This window comes from Sapajus apella, unplaced genomic scaffold (genome assembly GCF_009761245.1).
Source record: "Sapajus apella isolate SASKATOON/1434 unplaced genomic scaffold, GSC_monkey_1.0 scaffold62, whole genome shotgun sequence".
Classification (NCBI taxonomy): domain Eukaryota; kingdom Metazoa; phylum Chordata; class Mammalia; order Primates; family Cebidae; genus Sapajus; species Sapajus apella.
Genome location: NW_022437002.1, coordinates 17,761,620 through 17,788,126, shown reverse-complemented (window position 1 = coordinate 17,788,126; position 26,507 = coordinate 17,761,620). Strand labels below are relative to the sequence as shown.

The window sequence follows — 26,507 nt, the reverse complement described above, 5'->3', positions numbered from 1 at the left end:
CCTCCCAAAGTGCTGGGATTACAGGCTTGAGCCACCGCACCCGGCCTTTCAAGAAGTAACTTTTAAAATCTTTGGTCAATTTAAAAAATTGTCTGTTTTGTTGATTTGTAGGTACATCAGGGTCCCCAAGACCACCCCCAGGTTTAGTGATTTGCCAAAAGGACTTGCAAGATTTAGCATGTAATTGTATCCACAGCTAAGATTTATTATAGTGAAATGTACAAAACAAAATCAGCAAAAGGAAGAGTTGCACATGTGATGAAGTCTGCAAGGAAACTGTTGACAGCTTTCCAGAGTCCAAACCCAGTAGAGTCATACATGACATGCGTAATTCCATAGCAATTAGTTGTGACAACATGTGGGAAGTGTTGTCTACCAGGGAAGCTCATTAGAGACATAGTGCCCAAAGTTTTTGTTGGCAGCTGATCACATAACCTCTTTCTTCCTAGCACATACCCAAATTCCAGACCCTCAGAATGAAAGCATGTGTTCATCAGCCGGGCGCGGTGGCTCAAGCCTGTAATCCCAGCACTTTGGGAGGCCGAGGCGGGTGGATCACGAGGTCAAGAGATCGAGACCATCCTGGTCAACACGGTGAAACCCCGTCTCTACTAAAAATACAAAAAATTAGCTGGGCATGGTGGCGCGTGCCTGTAATCCCAGCTACTCAGGAAGCTGAGGCAGGAGAATTGCCTAAACCTAGGAGGCGGAGGTTGCGGTGAGCCGAGATCGCGCCATTGCACTCCAGCCTGGGTAACAAGAGTGAAACTCCGTCTCAAAAAAAAAAAAAAAAAAAAAAAAAGAAAGCATGTGTTCATCATAAACCACATTGTTTGTACAGTTTAAGCACAGGGAGCCACTCTTACCATTTTGGGAAAATTTCATTTCAGTGTGGGGAACTGTTAACCAGCCATGTTCCCAGATTCCAGCAAAGGGTCAACCTTGCAATAGGCCTTTCTAAGGACAGGCAGTTTTAGGCCTGCTATGTTAACTATTTTATGCACAATAGGAATTTTGTTTACATTCAGGATTCTAGGCCCTCATAAAGTCATATATGCTATAAATATCTTCTCCTACTCTGCTGTTTCATCTTTTGTTCTCTTTATGGTATCCTTTGATGAACAGATGTTTTAAATTTTAATGTAGTCAAATCTCTTATTTTTTCCCCTTTATGGTTAATGTTTCTTGCACCCTATTTAAAACATCCTTCTATATTCCAAAGTCATAAGGATCCATACCTTCGTTGTTTTATACAGTTTTATAATTTTTCCATCCCCCTTTATGTCAGTAATCTACTTGGAATTGAGTTTTTATGGATAATATGCAGTAGGAAATTCATTTCATTTTCCTCCTGATGTATAATCAATTATCCTAGCATGAAAGATTGTTGTTTCCCCACTGCTCTGTAGTGCCAACTCTGTCTTCTATCAAGTAATCATATATGTATGTCTCTGTTCCTAGAATCCTTTTTTCTGTTCCATTAGTCTCTCTGTCTATCCCTTTCTTAATTACTATAGTTTTGTTATATGTCTTGATATATGATGGGACTGTTTCTCTCTCCTTATTCTTTTCTGAGAATGCTTGGCTGTTCTAGGTCCTTTGTGCTTTTATATGAATTTTAGAATTAGTTTGTCAAATCTGTTAAAAAATGGATTTTTTTTTATTGGGAATACATTAACTCTATAAATCAATTTGGGGATAACTATCATCTTTACATTGACTCTTTTTTTTAATAGAAAAATCTTCATGATACATTGACTTTTATAATTCATGAACATTATTTATTTAGATGTTCCATAATTTAAAGTTTTATCTAAATAAAATTTACCAATGTTATCCTTAGAGGCATTGCATAATCTTTGGTTAGATTTACTCTTAAATATCTTATTTTAAAATTCCAAATTAGCTGGACATGGTGGCATATGCTCATAGTTCTATCTACTTGGGAGGCTGAGGCAGGAGGATCACTTGAGCCCACGAGTTCAAGGCTTCAGTGAGCAATGATTATACCATTGCACTCTAGCCTGGGTGACACAGCCAGACCCTGTCTCTAAAAATAAATAAATAAATACCAAAAATGAAAATTCAGGTATCTTTTTTTAAAAGTTTCATTTTCTGTTTGTTGTTAGAAAAGGATTACATTTAAACTCAAATTGTACCAGGGCCAGCCACCCAAACTAATACATGAAAAAAACATAGAAGTGTTAAAATGTAAATTGTGTCCTAAAAAATTACATGGATTGCATGGGTGGTAGAAATAGATAATAGAAAAATTGTGCCTCTGTTTCATAAGTGGGCTTTAATAAATGACAGTGCAATAGATTCATAATAATGATTAATAGGCAAATGAAAGTTAATGAATAGCATAAAATCAGACATAATGGTTGCATTTTTGACAATAGAGAATACTACTGAATATTATACAATGGTGCTAATCTATTAGCATTACTAAACTTTCTAATATATGTCTCTTTTATTTAACTCAGGTGAAAAGGATTCGATGATTTTTGATTGTACTGAATGCTATGATCCAGTTACTAAACAGTGGACAACTGTAGCTTCAATGAATCATCCTCGCTGTGGTTTAGGAGTGTGTGTGTGTTATGGAGCTATCTATGCTTTGGGTAATTATGCTGTTCAATTTAAAGATAGCTAATATTATTTATGTACTTATTTTTAATTTTCACTTTTGTGGGTACGTAATAGGTATATATATTTTGGGGCACATGAGATACAGGTACACAACGTGTAATAATAACATCATGTAAAATGGGATATCCAGCCCCTCAAGTATTTATCCTTTGTGTTATAAACAATCCAGTTATTAAGAATAACTAGGCCGGGCGCGGTGGCTCAAGCCTGTAATCCCAGCACTTTGGGAGGCCGAGGCGGGTGGATCACGAGGTCAAGAGATCGAGACCATCCTGGTCAACATGGTGAAACCCCGTCTCTACTAAAAATACAAAAAATTAGCTGGGCATGGTGGTGCGTGCCTGTAATCCCAGCTACTCAGGAGGCTGAGGCAGGAGAATTGCCTGAACCCAGGAGGTGGAGGTTGCGGTGAGCCGAGATCGCGCCATTGCACTCCAGCCTGGGTAACATGAGTGAAACTCCGTCTCAAAAAAAAAAAAAGAATAACTAAAGCAGCTGGTCCTAGGCGCTTCAGAAACCGCGGCTTAGGTGCAGACATGGCCAAGTCCAAGAACCACACAACACACAACCAGTCCCGAAAATGGCACAGAAATGGTATCCAGAAACCCCGATCACAAAGATATGAATCTCCTAAAGGGGTGGACCCCAAGTTCCTGAGGAACATGTGCTTTGCCAAGAAGCACAACAAGAAGGGCCTAAAGAAGATGCAGGCCAACAATGCCAAGGCCATGAGTGCACGTGCCAAGGCCATCAAGGCTCTCGTAAAGCCCAAGGAGGTTAAGCCCAAGATCCCAAAGGGGGGTGTCAGCCGCAAGCTTGATCGACTTGCCTACATTGCCCACCCCAAGCTTGGGAAGCGTGCTCGTGCACGTGTTGCCAAGGGGCTCAGGCTCTGCCAGCCAAAAGTCAAGGCCAAGTCTAAGGATCAAAACAAGGCCCAGGCTGCAGCTCCAGCTTCAGTTCCAGCTCAGGCTCCCAAAGGTGCCCAGGCCCCTGCAAAGGCTTCAGAGTAGATATCTCTGTCTGCCAACGTGAGGACAGAAGGACTGGTGCGACCCCTCGGGGCTGCCATCTGCATGGGGCTGGGGTCCTCCTGTGCTATTTGTACAAATAAACATGAGGGAGGAAAAAAAAAAAAAAGAATAACTAAAGCAATACTCTTCTAGTTATTTTTAAATGTATAACTAAATTATTATTGACTATAGTCATCCTGTTGTGCTATCAAATACTAGATCTTATTCATTATTTCTGTTTTTGTTTTTTTGTACTCATTAATCATGCCCACCTCCTCCTCACCCCCCACCAACCTTCCCGGCCTCTGGTAACCATCCTTCTACTCTATCTCCATGAGTTCAATTGTTTTGATTTTTAGATCCCACAAAGAAGTGAGAATATGGTATGTTTGTAAAGATAGCTAATATTATTTAAATTATTGGGTCCTGATTACCGTGGAGATGATCTTTCCCTCTTTTCAGCTCTTTAAATTCTTTTTTTAAAAAAACCAATTGGCTTTAATCTGCATACTCTGGAGGCTGTGCAAGGTCTTAGGGAAAGGTGTAGGTAGGGGTTGGGGGGGTTGGGGTGATGCTCCTGGGCTGTCCATCCTGAGGAGGCACTCAGGCAGGGAATGGTACAGGAGGACCTGAGCACCTGCAGGGCAGAGCCTTGTTGGGCAGGTGCATCAGTTCTTGGGCAGATGGTAGATGCCTGCCTGGCCAGTTGGCTGGCTGACCAAGCTGCTAGTTATGCACATTCTTCTGCAGGTAGCCCTGGAGCTACTGTGTGCTGTAAATGTGCTTGCCAGCTCTTTAAATTCTTCTCAAAATTGTATCACTGGAGATGAAGTACAGATGAGACATCCAGTGAAGTCCTTTAGCTGAGTAGTTAAATCTTATTATTTTAATTAAATATATAACTTTTTTTTTTTTTTTGAGAGGAAGTTTCGCCCTTGTTACCCAGGCTGGAGTGCAACGGCATGATCTCGGCTCACTGCAACCGCCACCTCCTGGGTTCAGGCAATTCTCTTGCCTCAGCCTCCTAAGTAGCTGGGATTATAGGCACGCGCCACCATGCCTAGCTAATTTTTTGTATTTTTAGTAGAGACGGGGTTTCACCATGTTGACCAGGATGGTCTCGATCTCTTGACCTTGTGATCCACCCGCCTCGGCCTCCCAAAGTGCTGGGATTACAGGTGTGAGCCACCATGCCCGGCAACATATAACATTTTACCACTCTGCCTAGTGGCCTAATTATGTCTAATATAAGAAAGCACATGCCAAAAGCTTAAATGTATCACAAGGAAATTCTGCACTATATTATTTTTATTTTTGTAGATGTAGTGAATGATTATGAATAAGCTATTCTACTTCTTTAATTATCTGTGTAATAGATGTTAGAACCAAGGTTGTTCTTAGGGAACTTATAAGTTGACATAGCCCTCAGTCTCCCCTATTTTCTCCTTGTCATTCCTTCAGTTCACTCTAACTCAGGGTCTTCCCCCGATCAAAACCTATTGTGTAAAAAATATCACTTACCTGAAGGTGGATTTAATCTATTATATTCTATTACTTCCATATGTATCTGCATTTTTTAGTTAATTTTTGGGAAATAATATTTTCAGTTTTAAGAATTGGAGAACATGTTGTTGTGGGGATTAAGGGCCTTTTTGAAGTTCCTGAAATTACACCAAATACACAGCATACACTGATTAGACTTGGAGCTGTCCTTGATTAAGATAAATATTCTGAATAGCCAGAAGTCATTTCAAAAGGTAGTTTTGCAAAATACCATCTTTCCCATGCAATATATTGAAGTTTTGGGGCTTGTTTCGTTTTGTTTTGTTTTAGTCTTTAGTGAAAATTAGACACCGAATTAAAATACTTGAATTCTTTTTTTTTTTTTTTTTTTTTTTTCTCAGAAGAGCATCAATTTTGCAAAGGACCTGAGTTCTACTCATGGTCAGATTCTAACTTTTTCATGTGATCGTGGAACAGATAACCTCTTTGGTTCATGTGATACTCATCCATAATATGAAGTATTTGGTTTAGATGTTTTTTTGTAAGGTCTTTGTCATAAATAAGATTTCTTTATCCCAGAAATAAACATTTTTCTATTTTGTTACAGGTGGATGGGTTGGAGCTGAGATAGGGAACACAATTGAACGATTTGATCCTGATGAAAATAAATGGGAAGTAGTGGGCAACATGGCTGTGTCACGCTACTACTTTGGGTGCTGTGAAATGCAAGGTAATGACTATAAAATATTTTTCCTCAGCTGGGCATGGTGGCTCACCCCTATAATCCTAGCACTTTGGGAGGCCGATGCAGGCAGATTACAAGGTCAGGAGTTTGAGACCAGCCTGGCCAATATGGTAAAACCTTGTGTCTACTAAAAAATACAAAAATTACCTGGATGTGGTAGCATGCGCCTGTAGACTTAGCTACTTGAGAAGCTGAGGCAGGAGAATCACTGGAACCCAGGAGGCAGAGGTTGCAGTGAGCCAAGATTGCGCTACTGTACTCCAGCCTGGGCAACAGAGACTCTGTCTCAAAAAAAAAAAATTTTTTTTTCCTCAAAATGTGGTTCTGCAAAACTGTTTGAGTTTGAGGCCTTATTTTCACAAAAGTATATTTTAGGTCTGTTAGTATTAAATGACTGATATTAGCAGCATAGAAGTTCTGCTTTTTGCCTCCTATCATTGACTTTTATTTCTGTATTGCCAAAATAATTGATTTTTTTTCAAAATAAACAAGGCTAGAATTAAAAATTGCAAATAAGCAGGAATATCTGACTAGCAAAATAAGCATTTAAAGTGTTATCTGTTATTATCTTTTTTCTCCCATGAACATCTAAGCAAATATTTCTAAGTAGGAAGAGAGTATCAAAAACAATTTTGAGGCTTGGTGGCTCATGCCTGTAATTCCAGCACTTTGAGAGGCTGAGACAGGAGGATTACCTGAGGTCAGGAGTTTGAGGCCAGCCAGACCAAAGAAATGGTGAAACCTCATTTCTACTAAAAATACAAAAATTAGCTGGGCATGGTACCACACTCCTGTAATCCCAGCTACTAGGGAGGCTGAGGCAGGAGAATTTGCTTGAACCCAAGAGATGGAGGTTGCAGTGAGTGAGATGGTGCCACTGCACTACAGCCTGGGCAACAGTGAGACTCTGTCTCAAAAAATAAATAAAAATAAAAACTATTTTCATGGTCTCTATTTGTAGGTTTCTTTAGCTTTTTTTTTTTTTTTTTCTACAAAGTACATTGTGATTTAGTTCACATAGCATATAATTCTGTGACAGATTTAAAAAATTTTATGTTACATATTAAAGTGGTATACAAACATTATTTTAATTATCTACTACACTCTGAGAGGTAGGTAGTAAGCTGTTTTAACTAGAACCTGATTCTCTGTCTAGGATTGGAAAGCTGATTTATATGCACCTGTGGAGAAGAAAACAACTTTCCCATTGTAGTATGACAGCCTAGCCTGCTCAAGTTCCTTCTGCTTTGTGATTACCTTCTCTGATTTCCACTAGCAAATTATGCGGTGCCAACTATATCTTATGTTTAATGTTATATTGTTTTCTATTTATTATTTTTATCATCCCACCTAAAATCATAGAGCTAACTAGAAAGGGATCTTTGAACTTACCTGTTTCTTTTTCTTTTTCTTTTTTTTTTTTTTTAAGACGGGGTTTCACCATGTTGGTCAGGCTGGTCTTTGAACTCCCGACCTCAGGTGATCCGCCTGCCTTGGCCTCCAAAGTGCTTGGATTACAGGCGTGAACCACCACGCCTGGCCTGAACTTACCTATTTTAGTTTCTTTAAGTATAGATGTGGAAGCTGGAGATCAGGAAGGTTGTGAGTTGCTTTTTCATAGCTGGTTACTGGCAAGGCTGGAACTAAAACCCAAGTTTACTAACATATAGCCCACATTTCTTAAAATATCATTCTTTATAACTCCTCACTTTGGAAGATGAAGAACAACACTAGAGATTCAAAAATAATTGTAGATTGCCAGAGTTTATAAGGAAATTCTATGTAAATTACATTATATTTTACTGTAGTAATTTTTTTTTTTTTTTTTTTTGGAGACAAGATCTGGCTCTATTGCCCAGGCTGGAGTGCAGTGGTGCAATCTTGGCTCACTGCACCTGTGCCTCCCAGTCTCAAGCTATCCTCCCACCTCAGTCTCCTGAGTAGCTGGCACTGCAGGCATGCACCACCATGCCTGGCTGATTTTGTATTTTTTGTATTTTTTGCCCAGGTTGGTTTCAAACTCTAGTGATCTGCCTGCCCTGTCCTCTCAAAGTGCTGGGATTGTGAACCACTGTGCCCAAATGTATACTGTAGTAATTGATTCTGATACCTTAATTTAGCCACATACTATTTAAATTTAAATTCCCTACTTTATGTCCAGCTGAGCAACAGATAGGCCATCACTGAAGAGGGCCATGTCATTCCCAGCTTAAGTGCATAACATTTTTTAAGGGAAAAAAATTCCATGTTTCTAGGTTGGGTGCGGTGGCTCACGCCTGTAATCCCAGCACTTTGGGAGGCTGAGGTAGGCGGATCACGAGGTCAAGAGATTGAGACCATCCTGGCCAACATGGTGAAACCCCATCTCTAAAAAAAAAAAAATCCATGGTTTTTTTTTTTTTTTGAGACAGTCTCACCCTGTCACCAGGCTGGAGTACAATGGCACCATGCTGGCTCACTGCAACTTTTGTTTTCCAGTTTCAAGCAATTCTCCTGCCTCAACCTCCCCAGTAGCTAGGACTACAGGCACACGCCACCACACTGGGCTAATTTTTTTTTTTAGTATTATTATTATTATTTTTATTTTTTTTGAGACGGAGTTTCACTCATGTTACCCAGGCTGGAGTGCAATGGCGCGATCTCGGCTCACCGCAACCTCCGCCTCCTGGGTTCAGGCAATTCTCCTGCCTCAGCCTCCTGAGTAGCTGGGATTACAGGCACGCGCCACCATGCCCAGCTCATTTTTTGTAGTTTTGGTAGAGACGGGGTTTCACCATGTTGACCAGGATGGTCTCGATCTCTTGACCTTGTGATCCACCCGCCTCGGCCTCCCAAAGTGCTGGGATTACAGGCTTGAGCCACCGCGCCCGGCCGTTTTTTAGTATTATTTTTAGTAGAGAGGGGGTTTCACCATGTTGGCCAGGATGGTCTCGATTTCTTCCCCTTGTGATCTGCCCACCTCGGTCCCCCAAAGTGCTGGGATTACAGGTGTGAGCCACCACACCCAACCTCTTTCCTGTTGTATATATGGGTGGTAGCAGGGGATCTGGAACCTGAGATCACCAAGCAGACAATTAGATAGAAAATCCTTGGCTGGGCTGGGCATGGTGGCTCACGCCTATAATCCCAGCACTTTGGAAGGCGAAGGTGGGTGGATCACCTGAGGTCAGGAGTTTGAGACCACCCTGACCAACATGGAGAAACTCCATCTCTACTAAAAATACAAAATGAGCTGGGCATGGTGGTGCATGCTTGTAATACCAGCTACTCAGGAGGCTGAGGAAGGAGAATCGCTTGAACCCAGGAGGTGGAAGTTGTGGTGAGCCAAGATCATGCCATTGTACTCCAGCCTGGGCAGCAAGAGCAAAACTCCATCACCAAAAAAAGAAAATCCTTGGTTGACAGATTATTTCAAGTTATTTGAAAACTCAATGCCATTTTAAATTAATTCCACTCGTTTTTTGCAACTTGCCGAATAGTGAGGTGATAAACTTCACAAAGTTGATTTTCTCTTAAATAATATTTTAAGCCCTAGATTAAACATAGCATCAGCATAGGAAACATAGATCACAGTCATTACTTTTCATCAGTATTTGTATCTTACTTTCTATGGCACCTGAGCAAAAATATTTCATTTCCAGGTTTAATTTATGTAATTGGGGGCATCAGCAATGAAGGACTAGAACTTCGTTCTTTTGAAGTCTATGATCCACTTTCCAAGCGTTGGTCTCCACTTCCTCCAATGGGAACCAGGAGAGCATATGTTGGCGTGGCTGCACTCAATGACTGCATCTATTCTATTGGAGGATGGAATGAGACCCAAGATGCTCTTCATACTGTAGAAAAATATTCCTTTGAAGAGGTAGGTTGGATGATTTCAGATGTTTAGTCTCCTGGTATTCTTTTAATGTCTGTATGATCTGTGGTGATATACTGTCTTTCAGATATTGATCATTCATGGACTTTTTTTCCTTTTTTTCTTTTCAAAGAAGTAATTTTCGGTGTCATTGCTTTTTTCTATTGTCAATTTTCTGTTATATTGATTTCTGTTCTTAGTTTTCCCTTTTCTCTGTTTGTTTTTAATTGAGTTTGCTCTTTTCTGGATTATATATTTATTTTTAAATTTTTTTAGAGACAGGGTCTTGCTCTGTTGCCCATGCTGGAGTGTACTGATATAATTATTATAGCTCACTGTAACATTGAACTCCTGCCCAGCTAATTTAAAAAAACTTTTTTGTACTGCTGGGCATGGTAGCTCATACCTGTAATCCCAGCACTTTGGGAAGCCAAGATGAGAGGATCCTTTGAGCCCAGGAGTTCAAGGCCAGCCTGGGCAACATAGTGAGACTGTCTGTACAATAAATAACAAAATTAGTTGGGCATGGTGGTATGCACCTTTGGTTCTAGCTACTCGGGGGGCTTATTTATTTTCTGAGATAGAGTCTTGCTCTGTTGCCCATGCTAGAATACAGTGGCGCGACCCCGGCTCACTACAATCTCCGCCTCCTGGGTCCAAGCGATTCTCCTGCCTCAGCCTTCTGAGTAGCTGGGATTACAGGCATGCACCATGACACCCAGCGAATTTTTGTATTTTTAGTAGCAAGAGGGTTTCACCATGTTGGGTGGGCTGGTCTCGAACTCCTGACCTCATGATCTGCCTGCCTTGGCCTCCCAAAGTGCTGGGATTGGGATTAGAGGCGTGAACCACTGCGCCTGGCTGCTTCACATATTTTGATTTGCCTCTGGTAATTCTTTATACTGAAGTATACTTTTTTTTTTTTTTTTGAGACAGAGTCTCACCCTGTCACCCAGGCTAGAGTACAGTGGCATGATCACAGCTCACTGCAACCTCTGTCTCCTGGGTTCAAGGGATTCTTGTGCCTCAGCCACCCGAGTAGCTGGGATTACAGGCATGTGCTACCATGCCCAGCTACTTTTTGTATTTTTAGTAGAGATGGGATTTTGCTGCATTGGCCAGGCTGGTCTTAAACTCCTGACCTCAAGTAGTCTGCCTGCCTTGGCCTCCCAAAGTGCTAGGATTACAGGTATGAGCCATCACACCTAGCCGCTAAGCTTTCTTTTCATTAGTGTTTTCATGGTATAGTATATCTTTTTCTTTCCTTCTGCTTCTCTGTATCTTTACAGATTGAACTTGTAGACAGCATATAGTTGTGGTCTTTTTTTAAGTTCACTTTGACAATCTCTGACTTCAAATGTTTTTTAGAGCTCATGTATATATATATATATGGGGGTTTTTTTGTTTTTTTTTTTTTTAGACGTAGTCTTGCTTTGTCGCCAGGCTGGAGGGCAGTGACACGATCTTGGCTCACTGCAATCTCTGCCTCCTGGGCTCAAGCGATTCCCCTGCCTCAGCCTCCTGAGTAGCTGGGACTACAGGTGTGCACCATGATGCCTGGCTAATTTTTTGTATTTTAGTAGATACTGGGTTTTACATGTTGGCCAGGGTGGTCTCCATCTCCTGACCTTGTGATCCACATGCCTCTGCCTCCCAAAGTACTAGGATTATAGGCATGAGTCACTGTGCCCAGCCTTATATTTTATGTAATTACAAATATGGTTGGTTTGTAGACTGCTATTTTGCTGTTTGTTTTTGTTTTTTCTTTTTCTTTTTTTTTTTTTTTTTTTTTGAGACAGAACCTTGCTCTGTTGCTCAGGCTAGAATTCAGTGGCGTGATCTTGGCTCACTGCAACCTCTGCTTCCCAGGTTCATGCGATTTTCCTGCCTCAGCCTCCCGAGTAGCTGGGATTATGGGTGCCCACCACCATGCCCAGCTAATTTTTATATTTTTAGTAAAGATGGGCTTTCACCATTTGGGCCAGGCTGTTCTCAAACTCCTGACCTTGAGCAATCCCCCTACTTTGGCCTCCCAAAATGCTGGGATTATAGGTGTGAGCCACCGTGGCTGGCCTTGCCGTTTCTTTTCTGTGTATGAAATCTATTCTTTGATTCTTTTTTCCTCTTTTCATCTTTATGTTGATTGTTTTAGTATTCTATTTTATTTCTTTTATTGCCTAGTTAGCTATATTTCTTCAACCTTTTTCTTGGTGATGGCTTTAGGATTTTGTGGGTAGAAAATACATACTCAACATGTTTTTCTACTCATGTTTTCATCACAACAATCATTAACACAGACAACTTCTGTGAGTGAATCTGTGTGTGGGTTTTCCCCTATACATCAAGCAGCAGACACCAGCTAGGTGACCTGTAATTCAGTTAAATTCTGCTACTATCTATGTGGAGATAGCCTCAGACTTCAGAGTTGAGGGGTCAGTCCTCATGACTGCCCCCTCCTTCAGGCACCGGTCCAAGTCCAGGCCTCTGGAACTTCTGACCAACTGGCTCCAAGTTGGGGTTCTCACACCTTCTTTGGAGTCAATTAATTTGCTAGAGTGGCTCATAGAACTCAGGGAAACACTTAACTTATGTTTATCAGGTTATGATAAGGGATATTTCAAAGGATACAGATGAAGAGATGCATAGGGGAGGTATGTGGGTATGGCATGGTACTTCTATGCCCTCTCTGGTTATGCCACCCTCTAAAAACTTCCAGGTGCCCAACTATCAGAAAGTTCTCCGAATTCAGCCCTTTCGGGTTTTTATGGAGACTTTATTACATTGGCATGATTGATTAAATCATTAACTTAACCCTCAGCTCCTCTCCCCTCCCTGGAAGTCAGTGGATGGGACTGAAAGTTCTAATCCTCTAATCATGTCTTGGTCCTTCTGGTGACCAGCCCCCATTCTGAAGCTAACTATGGGCTTCCAGCCATCAGTCATTGCCAGAAAGTGGGTTGAAGACTAAGTATGTACTTCATAATATCACAGGTTTACATTTTATATTTTTAGTGTATGAAATCTACAATATACTGTATCACTTGAAAGTGAGGACCTTGGCTGGGCACAGTGGCTCATGCCTGTAATCCCAGCACTTTGGAAAGCCGAGGTGGGCAGATCCTGAGGTTAGGAGATCGAGACCATCCTGGATAACACGGTGAAACCCCTTCTCTACTAAAAAAAAAAATACAAAAAATTAGCCAGGCATGGTGGTGCATACCTGTAGTCTCAGCTACTCGGGAGGCTGAGGCAGGAGAATCGCTTGAACCCGGGAGGAGATGGCGCCACTGCACTCCAGCCTAGGCAACAGAGCGAGACTTTCAAAGAAAAAGAAAGAAAGAAAGGACCTTATAAAAATACACTTTTGCTGGGTACGGTGGCTCAAATCCAGCAGTTTGAGAGACAGAGGCGGGTTGATCACCTGAGGTCAGGAGTTCAAGACCATCCTGGTCAACATGGTGATACCTTGTCTCTACCAAAAATACAAAAATTAGCTGGGTGTGGTGGCACATGCCTGTAGTCCCAGCTACTCTGGAGGCTGAGGCAGGAGAATCACTTAAACCCAGGAGGTGGAGGTTGCAGTGACCTGAGACTGTGCCACTGCACTCTAGCCTGGGTGACAGAGTGAGACTCTGTCTCAAAAAAGGAAAAAAAATTGTTTTAAAAATATATATTTTTAGGGGTGTGTGTGTGTGTGGGAAAATTAAAATAAAATTAAATATATATATATATTTTTCCCCCCCCGGGACTCCAATTATACATATATGTAAGTAACACCACCCAATATTGTCCCACAGCCATTAAAGCTCTATTAATTTTTTCTCATTCCTTTTTCTCTCTGTGCTTCAGTGTGGGTAGTTTGTTTTGCTCTGTCTTCAAGTTTATTAATCCTTTAGAGTATCCAGACTTCTAGTTCACAGTGTTCAATCCCATCTATGGAATTTTTTGTTTTAGATATTGTATTTTTTAGTTCTAGAAGATCTGTTTTCTTATGTCTTCTTTTTCTGTTCTCATGTTTATATTTTTCTTTAGATCCCCAAAAGTATATATATATATATATATATATTTCCCCCTCCTATACTTTGTGCTATTGTTCAACTTCTATATTTCTATGTGTTGTAAAACTCATGTGTGTTTTATATAAATATATTCAAAAAGTTTTAAAATGAGAAAGTCTTTTATAATTACCTATATGTTTACTATTGCTAGTTCTATTTATTCTTTTTTTTTTTTTTTTTTTTTTTTTTCACACAGAAAATAATTTGGTTCCAATGCATAGTTCTATTCATTCTTTTGTGTTGAATTGAATTTCTGTCTCACATCGTTTTCTCGGCTCAAAGAACTTCTTTTAATATTCCCATGCAGGTCTGGTAGTGATTAACTTCTCTTATTTTCTAAAACTGTCTTTTTTTTCTCCTTCTTTTTTTTTTTGAGACAGTTTTTCTCCGTTGCCCAGGCTGGAGTGCAGTGATGTGAGCTCAGCTCACTACAACCTCACCTCTCAGATTCAAGCAATTCTCCTGCCTCATCCTCATAAGTAGCTGGGATTATGGGTGCCCACCACCACACCCTGCTAATTTTTATATTTTTTAGTAGAGATGGGGTTTCACCATGTTGGTCAGGCTGGTCTTGAACTCCAGACCTCAGGCGATTCACCCACCTTGGCCTCCCAAAGTGCTGGGATTACAGGTGTGAGCCACTGCACCCAACCTGTCCTCATTTTTGAAAGATTTTTTGCTGGGTATAGAATTTTAGGTTGCTTTTTTTTTTAGATGAGTTTCACTCTTGTCACCCACAGTGGAGTGCAATGGTATAATCTTGGCTCACTGCAACATCCACTTCCAGGGTTCAAGTGATTCTCCTGCCTATTCTCCTGAGTAGCTGGGATTACAGGTGTGCGCCACCATGCTTGGCTAATTTTTGTATTATTGTATTATTAGTAAAGACAGGGTTTCACCATGTTGGCCAGGCTGGTCTCGAACTCAGGTGATCCACCCACCTCGGCTTCTCAAGTGCTGGGATTATGTGTATGATAATACACTGCACCCGGCCTTAGGTTGCTTTTTTTTATCTTTCATCACCCTGAAGATGTTTTTTAATTTCTTAAATTGTTTCTGACAAGAAGTCAGTAGTGATTTTTCTCTTTGTTCCCCCACATGTAATGTATTTCTTCTTTGTCAGCTTTTAAGATTTTCTCTTCATCATGGGTCTTCAGTAATTTGATTATGATGTGTCTTGTTGGGATTTTGTGTTTAACCTTCTTGGAATTCACTGTACTTCTTGAATCTGTGGGATTATAGCTTTAATCAAATTGGAATGTTTTCTGCCATATTTTTTCAAATATTCTCCTGTCTTTCTGGGACTCCAGTTATTTATACATATGTGCATATGCATATATTAAATTTTTTCCCACTCTTTTTTCTCTCTGTGCTTCAGTTTGGGTAGTTTGTTTTGCTCTGTCTTCAAGTTTATTAATCCTTTAGAGTATCCAGACTTCTAGATCGCTGTGTTCAATACCATCTATGGAATTTTTCATTTTAGATACTGTATTTTTTAGCTCTAGAAGATCTGTTTTCTTAGATCTTCTTTTCTCTCCTTATGTTCATATTTTCCTTTGGATCCCCTAACAATTAATAATACTGGTTTTAAAGTCTTTGCTAATTTCATCATCTCTGTAATGTTTGGATCTGTATCTGTTGACTTTTAAAATATTAGAGACAAGGTTTTGCTATGTTGCTCAGTCTGATATCAAACTCCTGAGCTCAAGTGGTCTTTCTGCCTCAGCCTCCTGAGTAACTGGCACTATAGACATGTACCACGGTGCCTAGCTTTTTCACTTTTTAAATTCCTGGTTTGAGTAACATTTTGTTTCTGGCTTCTCCACATTTCTGTTTACTTTTGATTGGATGACAGACATTGTAAATATTATGAAGGGGACCTCTATACTGTACCAAACTCTGATCTCTGTCTTCTGTATCAGCTATCATACTCTGCTTCAGATCCCCTTCCTTGTACCTCTTTTCAGAAAGCCTCTCCCTAGCTATGTTTACCTTGTTTCAGTTTCTCAGGGATCACAGTTTTACATTGCCTGTTATCTAATGTCTGAGAGTTTTTTTGTTTTTTTGAGGCAATGTCTCATTCTGTCTTCCAAGCTGGAGTTCAGTGGGGCAATCTTGGTTCACTGCAACCTCCACCTCCTGGCTTCAAGCAATTCTTGTACCTCAGCCTCCAGAGTGGTTGGGATTACAAGCACACATCACCATGCCCAGCTAATTTTTGTATTTTAGTAGAGACAGGGTTTCACCATGTTGGCCAGGCTGGTTTTGAACTCCTGACCTGAACTGATCTGCCCATCTCAGCCTCCCAAAGTGCTTGGATTACAGGTGTGAGCCACCGCGCCTCACCATGTTTAACCTTTTTTAGGATCTCCCAGACTGTTTTCTAAGCTATCTGCACCATTTTATATAACCACCATCAGTGTCTGAGGGTTCCAGTTTCTCCACATCCAATGCTTGTTATTATTTGCTTTTTCTTTCATAGCTGTTCTAGTAAGTATAAATGGGTATCTCGTTGTGGCTTTGATTTGCATTTCCCTGATGGCTAATAATGTTAAGCATCTTTTCATGTGTTTTTTGGTCATCTGTTTATCTTCTTTGAAGAAATATCTATTGAATTTATGTTTTAAAATTGGATTATTTGTCTTTATTATTGAGTTATAAGAGTTCTTTTCATAATCTAGATACAAGTCCTTTATCGAATATATAATTTGCAAATTTTCTCTCCCATTATGTGTGTTTTCTTCACTTTCTTGATGCTATTCAAGCATAAAAATTTAAATTTTGATGTCTAATTTATTTTTTTCCTTTGTTACTTATGCTTTTATTATAATTAAGAAAGCATTGCTGAATCCAGGGTCATAAGGACTTACAGCTATGCTTTCTTCTAAGAGTTTTATAGTTTTAATATTTGTATTTAGGTCTTTGATGCATTTTGAGGGGATTTAATTTTATATGTGATGTGAGGTAGAGATCCACCCTCATTCTTTTGTATTTGGGTATCCAGTTGTCTCAGCATCATTTATTAAAAACACTGTTCTTGTGCTGGGGGCGGTGGCTCACGCCTGTAATCCTAGCACTTTGGGAGGCCGAGGTGGGTGGATCACCTGAGGTCAGGAGTTCGAGACCAGCCTGGCCATCATGGAGAAACCCCATCTTAAAAAACAAAACAAAACAGAATAGAATACAACAGAGCAGAACAGAATAGAATAAAACAGAATTGAATGAATGAATAAATGAATGAGTGATTTAAAAAAAAAAAAAAGAAAAAAAAATTGTTTACTTCTTAAATATGAATTAAACTAAGATGCCTTTTATTTCATTGTTTTCCCCTCCTTACCCTAGCTAGGACCTCCAGTATAATGTTGAAGTGGCAAGAATGGACTTCTATGTCTTGTTGTAAAGCATGAGGATTTTGATTCTCATTTCTGACAAGTTTTAAACTTTGGTGGCATTTCAAATGCCTTTCTCCATGATTCTCTTTGGGTTTATCTGATACAGAAAGTGAACTTTTTTAGGGTACTTTCTGTATTAGAAATGAATGGCTTTGAAATGAATAGATTTTTGTTTCAAATTAAGTCTTATTAATAATGTATTACCTTGGTTTTTATGCATAAATATGAAATTTTATTGTTATTGACTACCTACTAACAATTTGCATTACAAATCCAGGCCGTAAACATAATGTAAAACATGTTAGTGGTCTTACAGAGGTTTTTTTTTTTTGAGGTAACATGGGATAAAAAGTAAACTATATCAGATAAGAACGTGTCAATTAAATCAAAAATAAAATAATAAAAATTTAAAAAGCAAACCTATAGTTCTAATACACTGGTAGAAATGAAATAGGAACAATATAGGATGAGCCCTAAGCTCCCTTTATTATTATCAAGGGGTATTTTTGTGGGAGAGCAAAGGTTAGTTCTCTCTAATTATAAACATAACCCAAGTTACCCTAATTTATCTTAACCAGAAATGGATATTTTTGAGACTGTATTTATCTTTTAAAGTATGAGTATTTTTTTCAGTTATATCAGCTTTGTGATGTGCTCTGTACTTTCAGATGATCAAATAGCTTTCAAATTTAATCTGGTCCTTCATTTTCAAAGAATTGTCCCTGGTTTAGTATTTCATAATCTAACTTAAGTTCACATCAGCAAATGTACATTAACTGTTTATAATGTGATGGCACTATCCGAGTACCTATGTGGGTACCAGGATGAGAAGCTCAAGTCCCTATTCTCAAAAATTCACTTTTTAACATTGATGAATAATCAGTCTTCACTTGTAATGATTAAAAAAACTTTGTTCATCATATGCTTTATTTAAAGATTGATAATCTGTTCTCCCATTACCTGGTTACTTGCTCTTTGTTCTCCTAATTACTTCTTAGGACCTTTAGTAGCTTTCTTGTTTTCTGAGTATGGATGTTTCCCTCACGTAGGACACTGCTAGTCATTTTGGCTATAGCAGCATATTGAAATTTTTTCAGAGAACAATGTATAATAGGAGTTAGCAAACTTTTTTGTGTAAAAGGCCAGATAGTAAATATTTTTGGCCTGTGTGCAACATACAATTTCCTTTTTTGACATATGCTTCTTTTTTTTTTGAAATGACTTTTAATATGGGAAAATCATTGTTCTCAGGCTATACCATATTGTTCCCAACCCCTGGTTAGCCCACCTTTTTGAAAATATGTTCTGCAGATTACTAACTCCACTGGATGGTCCTTGTAAAAAGGATTCCATGGTCAAATAAATCAGCCAGATGTTCCATGCTGTGTCATTCTCTTGAACATTTTTAAGACTTGTTAGAATACTAATGGCTTTAAAAAATCCTTTGGTTTGGCAGGGCGCGGTGGCTCACACCTATAATCCCAGCATTTTGGAAGGCTGAGGTGGGCATATCACCTGAGGTCAGGAGTTCGAGACCAGCCTGACCAATATGGTGAAACCCTGTCTGTACTAAAAATACCAAAATTAGCTGGGCATGGTGGCAGGCACCTGTAGTCCCAGCTACTCAGGAGGTTGAGACAGGAGAATTGCTTGAACCAGGGAGGCAGAGGTTGCAGTGAGCCGAGATCGTGCCACTGTACTCCAGCCTGGGTGACGGAGCAAGACTCCGTTTTTAAAAAAAATCCTTTGGTTTATAAGCTGCTTTCTCCTTGGAACTTTGTGGTTCTTTTGACTTGCTTATTTTTGAATGAGACTTTGTTTCTTAGAATGTTGTCCTGTATATGATTTCTAGGTCATCTCCTGATCATATTTTATAATCAGACCTTTTAAAAAAATATATTCCTCTAAATTTACTTTGTCCATGGCTACTTCAAGTTTATTATAAAATATTCTGGACCGGGTGCCCAGATTACACCTGTAATCCCAGCACTTTGGGAGGCTGAGGTGGGACAATCACTTGAGCTTAGGAGTTTAAGACCAGCCTGGACAACATGGTGAAACTCCATCTCTACAATAGAAAGTTAGCTAGACATGGTGGTGTACACCTGTAGTCCTACCTACTCGGGAGGCTGAGGCAGGAGGATCTCTAGAGTCTGGGAGGTTGAGCCTGCAGTGAGCCGAGATCATGCCATGCAGTCCAGCCTGGGTGACAGAGTGAGACCCTGTCTCCAAGGAAAAAAGCAAAAACAAAAAATCTGTATGCTTACCTGACTAGATTGTTTTACATTTAGACATGTAAAAAGAACTGGAATATCAAATTTCTCAGTGGTTTCCTTTCCATCATTTCATAACAATGCTAACATATTTTTTTTTTTTTCTCTTAACCAGGAAAAGTGGGTTGAAGTTGCCTCAATGAAAGTGCCTAGAGCAGGCATGTGTGTTGTGGCAGTCAATGGTCTTCTGTATGTCTCTGGAGGTCGATCTTCCAGCCATGATTTTTTGGCCCCAGGTACCTTGGACTCAGTCGAAGTTTATAACCCTCATTCAGATACATGGACAGAAATTGGTAACATGATCACCAGTCGTTGTGAAGGGGGTGTTGCTGTGCTGTGAAATATAAAGCATAACAGAGCATAAGGAATATTTTGAAAACGCAGGATCTGACCTTTTGCAAAGCAAATGTACATTTGGTGATAAGACCCTCTGAGTCTTTGAGTTTTCCATGTATTTGGTAGATAAATGACTAATGAGGCTGAGCACAGTGGCCTCATGTCCAAAATCCCAGCACTTTGGAAGGCTGAGGCAGAAGGATCACTTAAGCCCAGGAATTTGAGGTTATACGTAGTGAGCTATGATCATGCTACCTGCTGTCCGCTCTGAGCAATAGAATGAAATCCTGCCTCTTAAAGAAAAAAGAAAAAAAACTAAACTACAGAGTGATTTTTCTAAAAATGTAAGTGAGAACAGATATGGAATATATCTCAATTAATAAAGAGCTCACACAGAATTACCAAGCTTAATAAAAGTAGAAATGCCATTTATGCTGTAGAATTCTCCAGTTAAGTGTAGACAAGTCCTATTTTATAAATTTGTAAAAATTATTTACTAGAAGCTCCCTGGCAAATAGCCCCTTTAGCTACTTCTTCAGTGCAATATAAGTTGTAACGTAACCTTTATGTGATGTAGAAATAATATCAATGACACAATTTAAAGATCTCTGTATATTCACAATTCTATCCAGAGCATAATTTTCCATTGCCATAGTTTGAGCTACAGAGAAAAGTCAATGAAACAAATTCCTACTTTTATTTGATGCCAGGAGTTTTCACTCACCCCAAACTTTTTTTTTTTTTTTTTTTTTTTTTTTTTTTTTTTTTTTTGAGACGGAGTTTCACTCATGTTACCCAGGCTGGAGTGCAATGGCGCAATCTCGGCTCACCGCAACCTCCGCCTCCTGGGTTCAGGCAATTCTCCTGCCTCAGCCTCCTGAGTAGCTGGGATTACAGGCACGCACCACCATGCCCAGCTAATTTTTTGTATTTTTAGTAGAGACGGGGTTTCACCATGTTGACCAGGATGGTCTCGATCTCTTGACCTCGTGATCCACCCGTCTCGGCCTCCCAAAGTGCTGGGATTACAGGCGTGAGCCACCGCGCCCGGCTAGAAAAGGAGCTTATTGTGTTAGAGGAAGATTAAAAATGATTACAAAAAAAAAAAAAAAAGAAATTTATTCCTGTTTTAGGCTGGGCGAGGTGGCTCACACCTATAATCCCAGCATTTTGGGAGGCTGAGGCGAGGTGGGCAGATCACTTGAACTCAGGAGTTCAAGACCAGCCTGGGCAACATGACGAGACTCCATCTCTATCAAAAAAAAAAATGTAAAAATTAGCCAGCCATGGTTGCTTATGCCTGTGGTCCCATTTGCTTGGGAGACTGTGGTTGCAGGATCACTTGAGCCCAGGAGGTCAAGGCTGCAGTGAGCTGAGATTGTGCTACTGCATTCTGGCCTGGGTGACAGCATGAGACCCTGTCTCAAAAAAAAAAAAAAAAAATTTCTTCTTTCTTCCTTTTTTGCTAGATTGTTGTCATCAAAATTATCCGTTTGGCTTTAGGAAGAGGGAATTTTATTAGATTATAAAGCTTTGTGAACTTTATTTGTGTTTGGACAAACCTAAGTAAGAGCACACTACAAAGCTACTGCTTGGATGTAGAGGGCTAAATTGTAGGTACTTGTGAAACTTTTTATAGACACTGACTCATAAGTGTATTTTGAAAAGCCCCCTTGACCCAAAACTGCTTTTCAAAACTTCTCATTTTCTCCCTGAGAAGTATTCTAAAGAATTGTTCTCTGTTCATTTAAAAGAGGAAGATTCACTGGGTTTGTGATGGGGTTACTTTCAAGTTATTTCTGCTGGCAAGTTGGAGCCATATATATCTTGCATCCAGTAAAAAAATTTTTTTTTGAGACGGAGTTTCGTTCCTGTTGTCCAGGTTGGAGTGCAATGGCACACTTGGCTCACTAAAATGTCCGCCTCCCAGGTTCAAGTGATTCTCCTGCCTCAGCCTCCCAAGTAGCTGGGATGACAGGTGCCCCCACTACCATGCCCAGCTAATTTTTTGTACGGGGTTTCATCATGATTGGTCTCGAACTTCTGACTTCAGGTGATCTACCAGCCTCGGCCTCCTAAAGTGCTGGGATTACAGGTGTGAGTCACCTGGACACATATGGTAAAATTTAACTAGTTGACTTACAGATTTGATTTACCGTTTCTTTACTAAGGTCCTAAAGTATATTAATATAAGAATCATCAACTTATTTAGATAGAAAACCTTTAATTGTATTAATGAATCAGGTAGCACTCATATCCAAATTCTTTGGTTTAGGCTGGGCACGGTATCTCATGCCTGTAATCCCAGCACTTTGGGAGGCTGAGGTGGGCGGATCACTTGAGGTCAGGGGTTCAAGACCAGTCTAGCCAACATGGTAAAACCCTGTCTCTACTAAAAATACAAAAAATTAACAGCGGGTGGTGGTACACACCTATAATCCCAGTTGCTCAGGAGGCTGAGGCAGGGACTTGCTTGAACCTGGGAGGAGGTTGCAGTGACTCAAGATCCAGCCACTGCATTCCAGTCTGGGCCATAGAGCAAGACTTTGTCTCAACAAAATAAAATAACATAAAATAAAATAATATTTGGTTTAATCCACAAGTATGCTTTCTTTATAATTTAGCCATATGCATTTATTAGGAAAAGCTTATATAATGCTGACAGGAAGCTCTGTGTTTCCTTTTCTGGGCATCCTGAAAATCTGAAGGGTCATGGATGTCTGTATAGAGATCTGTAAGATGTCAAAGAATAAAGTATAAAGATAATTTATAGACTAAGCTTTAACTCATGTGCCTTTATTATTTCCAGTTACAGAGAATCTGTATTCTTATTCAAAACAGATTTACAAAATACTTTTACAACTTATTTCTCATTATTGTCTAGTGGCAACTGAAAATGACACTGTGAAGGGGGGTGTTTTGCACAGCTGTGGCAGAAATGTAATGTCAGGACAATCAGTGTTTAACAGGTCCCGAAGATCTCTGAAAATAGGTAATTGTAAATATGCTTATTGTTTCTTAGGTAATTAAAACATTGTTTCTAAAAGAATGTACTAATAAAGTATCTAGATTTTTTTGGTTTCTTTGTATTACTTTATCAGTGGCATTCTGGGTTACCAAATTGTAGTAGGATTGCACAAGTTTTTTAGTTTGTTTTAACTTTAGGGACTTGCACATTTAGTTTTACATTTAATTGTTTTTTGAGAAATGATTAAAGTGATCTACCGCCAAAATGCTTAACAATTTGATATGCTTCTAAGTTTCCTGCCAATGTACTTAATCAAATGTACTTAAAAATCAGTTTTCTTAAAGAAGCATACACTGTAATTCACCTGGAAAATAGCTTTTTGTTGTTGTTGTTGTTTTCTAAACTTTATTTCTCCCCACCAGAAGGTGGGGGTGGGCAGGCCTAGAACACTGCTTGTGACGGGGTTCCTGGGTCAGGCCAGTGCAGACAGCGCGGGTTTGGCGCGGCTCTTAGGTGAAGGTGTAGTTGTTCCAGTGTAAAGTTAAAACATTGGCCGCGTTTATGTTATAGTTGATGTAGACTCTGTCTGGGCTGATGCGCAGGCGCTCTGCCCGCAGGCAGCACAGCATCTTCCTGTTAGGAGCGGTTCTGCGCGCCGCTAAGCTTGCAGATGCTGTGCAGGCTGCAGAGCACACACCGCTCGCTGGAGCCGCCCAAGGCCACGAGCTGATCCGGGACCAAGTGCACCGCAATGTAGTGGGGTGGCTTGCCAGTGGCCTGCACCAGCTGCTGGGTGAGCTCGGAGAGGAACCCGTGCAGCACGGAGGCACCGGGCACGTTGGTGTTTACGATGAACATTGGTATGATGGCAGAGGGACCCGGAGACCTGCCCAGAGGCACAGACGCACGCGCTGCGGCTGCTGCTGAGCAACGTGCCTGACTTCGAAAACAGCATTTTTTAAGCAAAATTGGGCGATTAGCCTAAAAATAGTATTTGCCTCCATTCTGGAAAATAATTTATTTAATTCAGATTTTGAGACGGAGTCTCGCTCTGTCGCTAGGCTGGAGTGCAGTGGTATGATCTTGGCTCATTTCAACCTTTGCCTCCTGGGTTCAAGCAATTCTGCCTCAGCCTCCTGAGCAGCGGGGATTACTGGCGCACGCCACCACGCCCGGCTAATTTTTGTATTTTCAGTAGAGAAGGGGTTTCACCATGTTGGTCAGGCTGGTCTCGAACTCCTGACCTTGTGATCCATCAGCCTGGGCCTCCCAAAGTGCTGGGATTACAGGTGTGAGCCGCCGCTCCTGGCCCAGATTATGGACAAATCTTAAATATGTATAGCATTCTTGCAATTTAGTAGCAAAGAAGTGAGTTTCCTTATTAAAACAATCTGAGTAGACTCAGATTGAGACTGACTACAAACACCTCTCTCAAAAAAAGTACAGGCCAGGCACCGTGGTTTACGCCTGTAATCCCAGTGCTTTGGGAGGCTGAGGTGGGCGGATCACCTGAGGTTGGGAGTTCGAGACTGGCCTGATCAACATGGAGAAACCCTGTCTCTATTAAAAATACAAAATGAGCCAGGTGTGGTGATGTATGCCTGTAATCCCAGCTACTCGGGAGACAGAGGCAGAAGAATCGCCTGAACCAGGGAGGCAGAGGTTATGGTGAGCTGAGATTGTGCCATTGCACTCCAGCCTGGGCAACTAGAGTGAAACTCCCTCTCCAAAAAAAAAATTAGCCAGGCATGATGGTGCATGCCTATACTCCCAGCTACTAAGGAGGCTAAGGTGGAATGATTGCTTGATTCTGGGAGCTTGAGGCTGCAGTGAGCCAAGATTGTGCCACTGCACTCCAGCCTAGGCAACAGAGTGAGATCCTGTCTTAAAAAATAAAAAAATCCCAGAACACGAAATAATAAAAAAAAATAAAAATAAAAAAATAAAGCCTAACTAAGTATAGTGGTGTGTACCTGTAGTCCCAGCTACTCAGGAGGCTGAGGCAGGAGAATCACTTGAGGCCAGGATTTTGATGCCAGCCTCAGCAGCACAGCCATATCCTTTATTTATTTTTGCTATGGGGTTTTGCCATGCTGCCCAGGGTGGTCTTGATCTTCTGGACTCAAGTGATCTGCCTACCTCGTACTCCCAAAATGTTGGGATTACAGGTGTAAGCCACTGCATCTGTCCAGCCCCTTATCTAAAAAAAAAAAAAAAGAAAGAAAAGAAAAGAAAGAAGATTCCATAGTTGTTTCAGCCATGGACTTATGGACTTTAACTGGTAAGCTTCTCAATGATCAGAATGAGGTCCTAGCTCTATGGTATTGTATTAGTTTGCTCATGTTGCTGTTAACCAAACACCACACAAATTTTAACAAAAACTTAACATCTCACAGTTCTTGAGGCTAGAAATATGAATGAAATCAAGGTATTGGCAGAGTAAGTTCCTCCTGAGGGCTGTGAGGATAGGATCTATTTCATGCCTTTCTCATTAGCCTGTAGATGGCCATCTTCATGTTCACATGACAATTATCTCTGTATGCATCTGTCCCCAAATTTTCCCTTTTTCTAAGAACACAGGTCAAATTGAATTGGAGACCACTCTTATCACTTTATATTAACATTATTATCCCTGTAAAGGCCCTATCTAGAAATAAGCCCACATTCTGAGGTACTCTGGGTTAGGGCTTCATCACACAATTCAATCCATTACAGGTGTGTCAGAAGATAATAAACAAGTTGGGCTGGGTGTGGTGGCTGATGCCTGTAATCCCAGCACTTTGGGAGGCTGAGACAGGTGGATCACCTGAGGCCAGGAGTAGAGACCAGCATGGCCAACATGGTGAAACCCCGTCTTTACTAAAAATACAAAAATTAGCTGGGCATGGTGGCAGGTACCTATAGTCCCAGCTACTCCGGAGGCTGAGGCAGGAGAATCACTTGAACCCAGGAGGCAATGGTTGTAGTGAGCCAAGATGGTGCCATTGTACTGCAGCCTGGATGACAGTGAGACTGTCTCAAAAAAAAGGTAAACAAGTTACTTCTGTAAAGTCTAATAAATCTCTTCACAATAAGAATCACTAGAGTGGAAATCATATGCATATAATTTACTTATGAAATTTGAGTTATCTGGCCAAGTGCAGTGGCTCACACCTGTGATCCCAGCCCTTTGGGAGGCCAAGGCAGGCGGATCACCTGAGGTCAGGAGTTCAAGACCTGCTAGTGCAGAGAAGGCACAAAAGAAGAAGAAAGAAGAAAGAAGAAGAAAGAAGAAGAAGAAGAAGAAGAAGAAGAAGAAGAAGAAGAAGAAGAGGAAGGAAGAAGAAGAAGAAGAAGGACGAAGAAGAAGAAGAAGAAGAAAAGAAGAAGAAGAAGAAGAAAGAAGAAGAAGAAGAGGAAGAAGAAAGAAGAAGAAGAAGAAAAGAAGAAGAAGAAAGAAGAAGAAAGAAGAAGAAGAAGAAGAAGAAAGAAGAAGAAGAAAGAAGAAGAAGAAGAAAGAAGAAGAAGAAAGAAGAAAGAAGAAGAATAAAGAAGAAGAAGAAAAGAAGAAGAAGAAAGAAGAAGAAAGAAGAAGAAGAAGAAAGAAGAAGGAAGAAGGAGGAAGAAGAAGAAGGAGGAAGAAGAAGAAGGAAGAAGAAGAAAGAAGAAGAAGAAGAAAGAAGAAGAAGAAGAAGAAAGAAGAAGAAGAAGAAGAAAGAAGAAAGAAGAAGA

The 26,507-nt window shown here is 40.3% G+C and overlaps 2 protein-coding genes and 1 pseudogene across 2 annotated transcripts in view; 2 read left to right on the top strand and 1 right to left on the bottom strand.

Annotated features, from left to right (window-relative positions):
• LOC116529487 (60S ribosomal protein L29-like) overlaps positions 1-3,795 on the top strand; it is a 4,957-nt gene extending 1,162 nt beyond the window's left edge. Inside the window, exon 2 of the mRNA XM_032247415.1 lies at positions 3,145-3,795. Coding sequence (XP_032103306.1) covers positions 3,189-3,665 — 477 coding nt within the window. The 5' untranslated portion in view covers positions 3,145-3,188 and the 3' untranslated portion in view covers positions 3,666-3,795. The remainder of the gene's footprint in view (positions 1-3,144) is intronic.
• Positions 1-20,584, top strand: part of IPP (intracisternal A particle-promoted polypeptide) — a 43,829-nt gene extending 23,245 nt beyond the window's left edge. The window contains exons 4-7 of the mRNA XM_032246563.1: positions 2,487-2,624; positions 5,776-5,898; positions 9,555-9,775; positions 19,608-20,584. Of these exons, the coding sequence (XP_032102454.1) occupies positions 2,487-2,624; positions 5,776-5,898; positions 9,555-9,775; positions 19,608-19,832 (707 nt within the window). The 3' untranslated portion in view covers positions 19,833-20,584. The remainder of the gene's footprint in view (positions 1-2,486; positions 2,625-5,775; positions 5,899-9,554; positions 9,776-19,607) is intronic.
• Positions 20,585-23,305: 2,721 nt separating this feature from the next.
• On the bottom strand, positions 23,306-23,711 carry LOC116529097 (annotated as a pseudogene).
• Between the last annotated feature and the right edge of the window lie 2,796 nt (positions 23,712-26,507).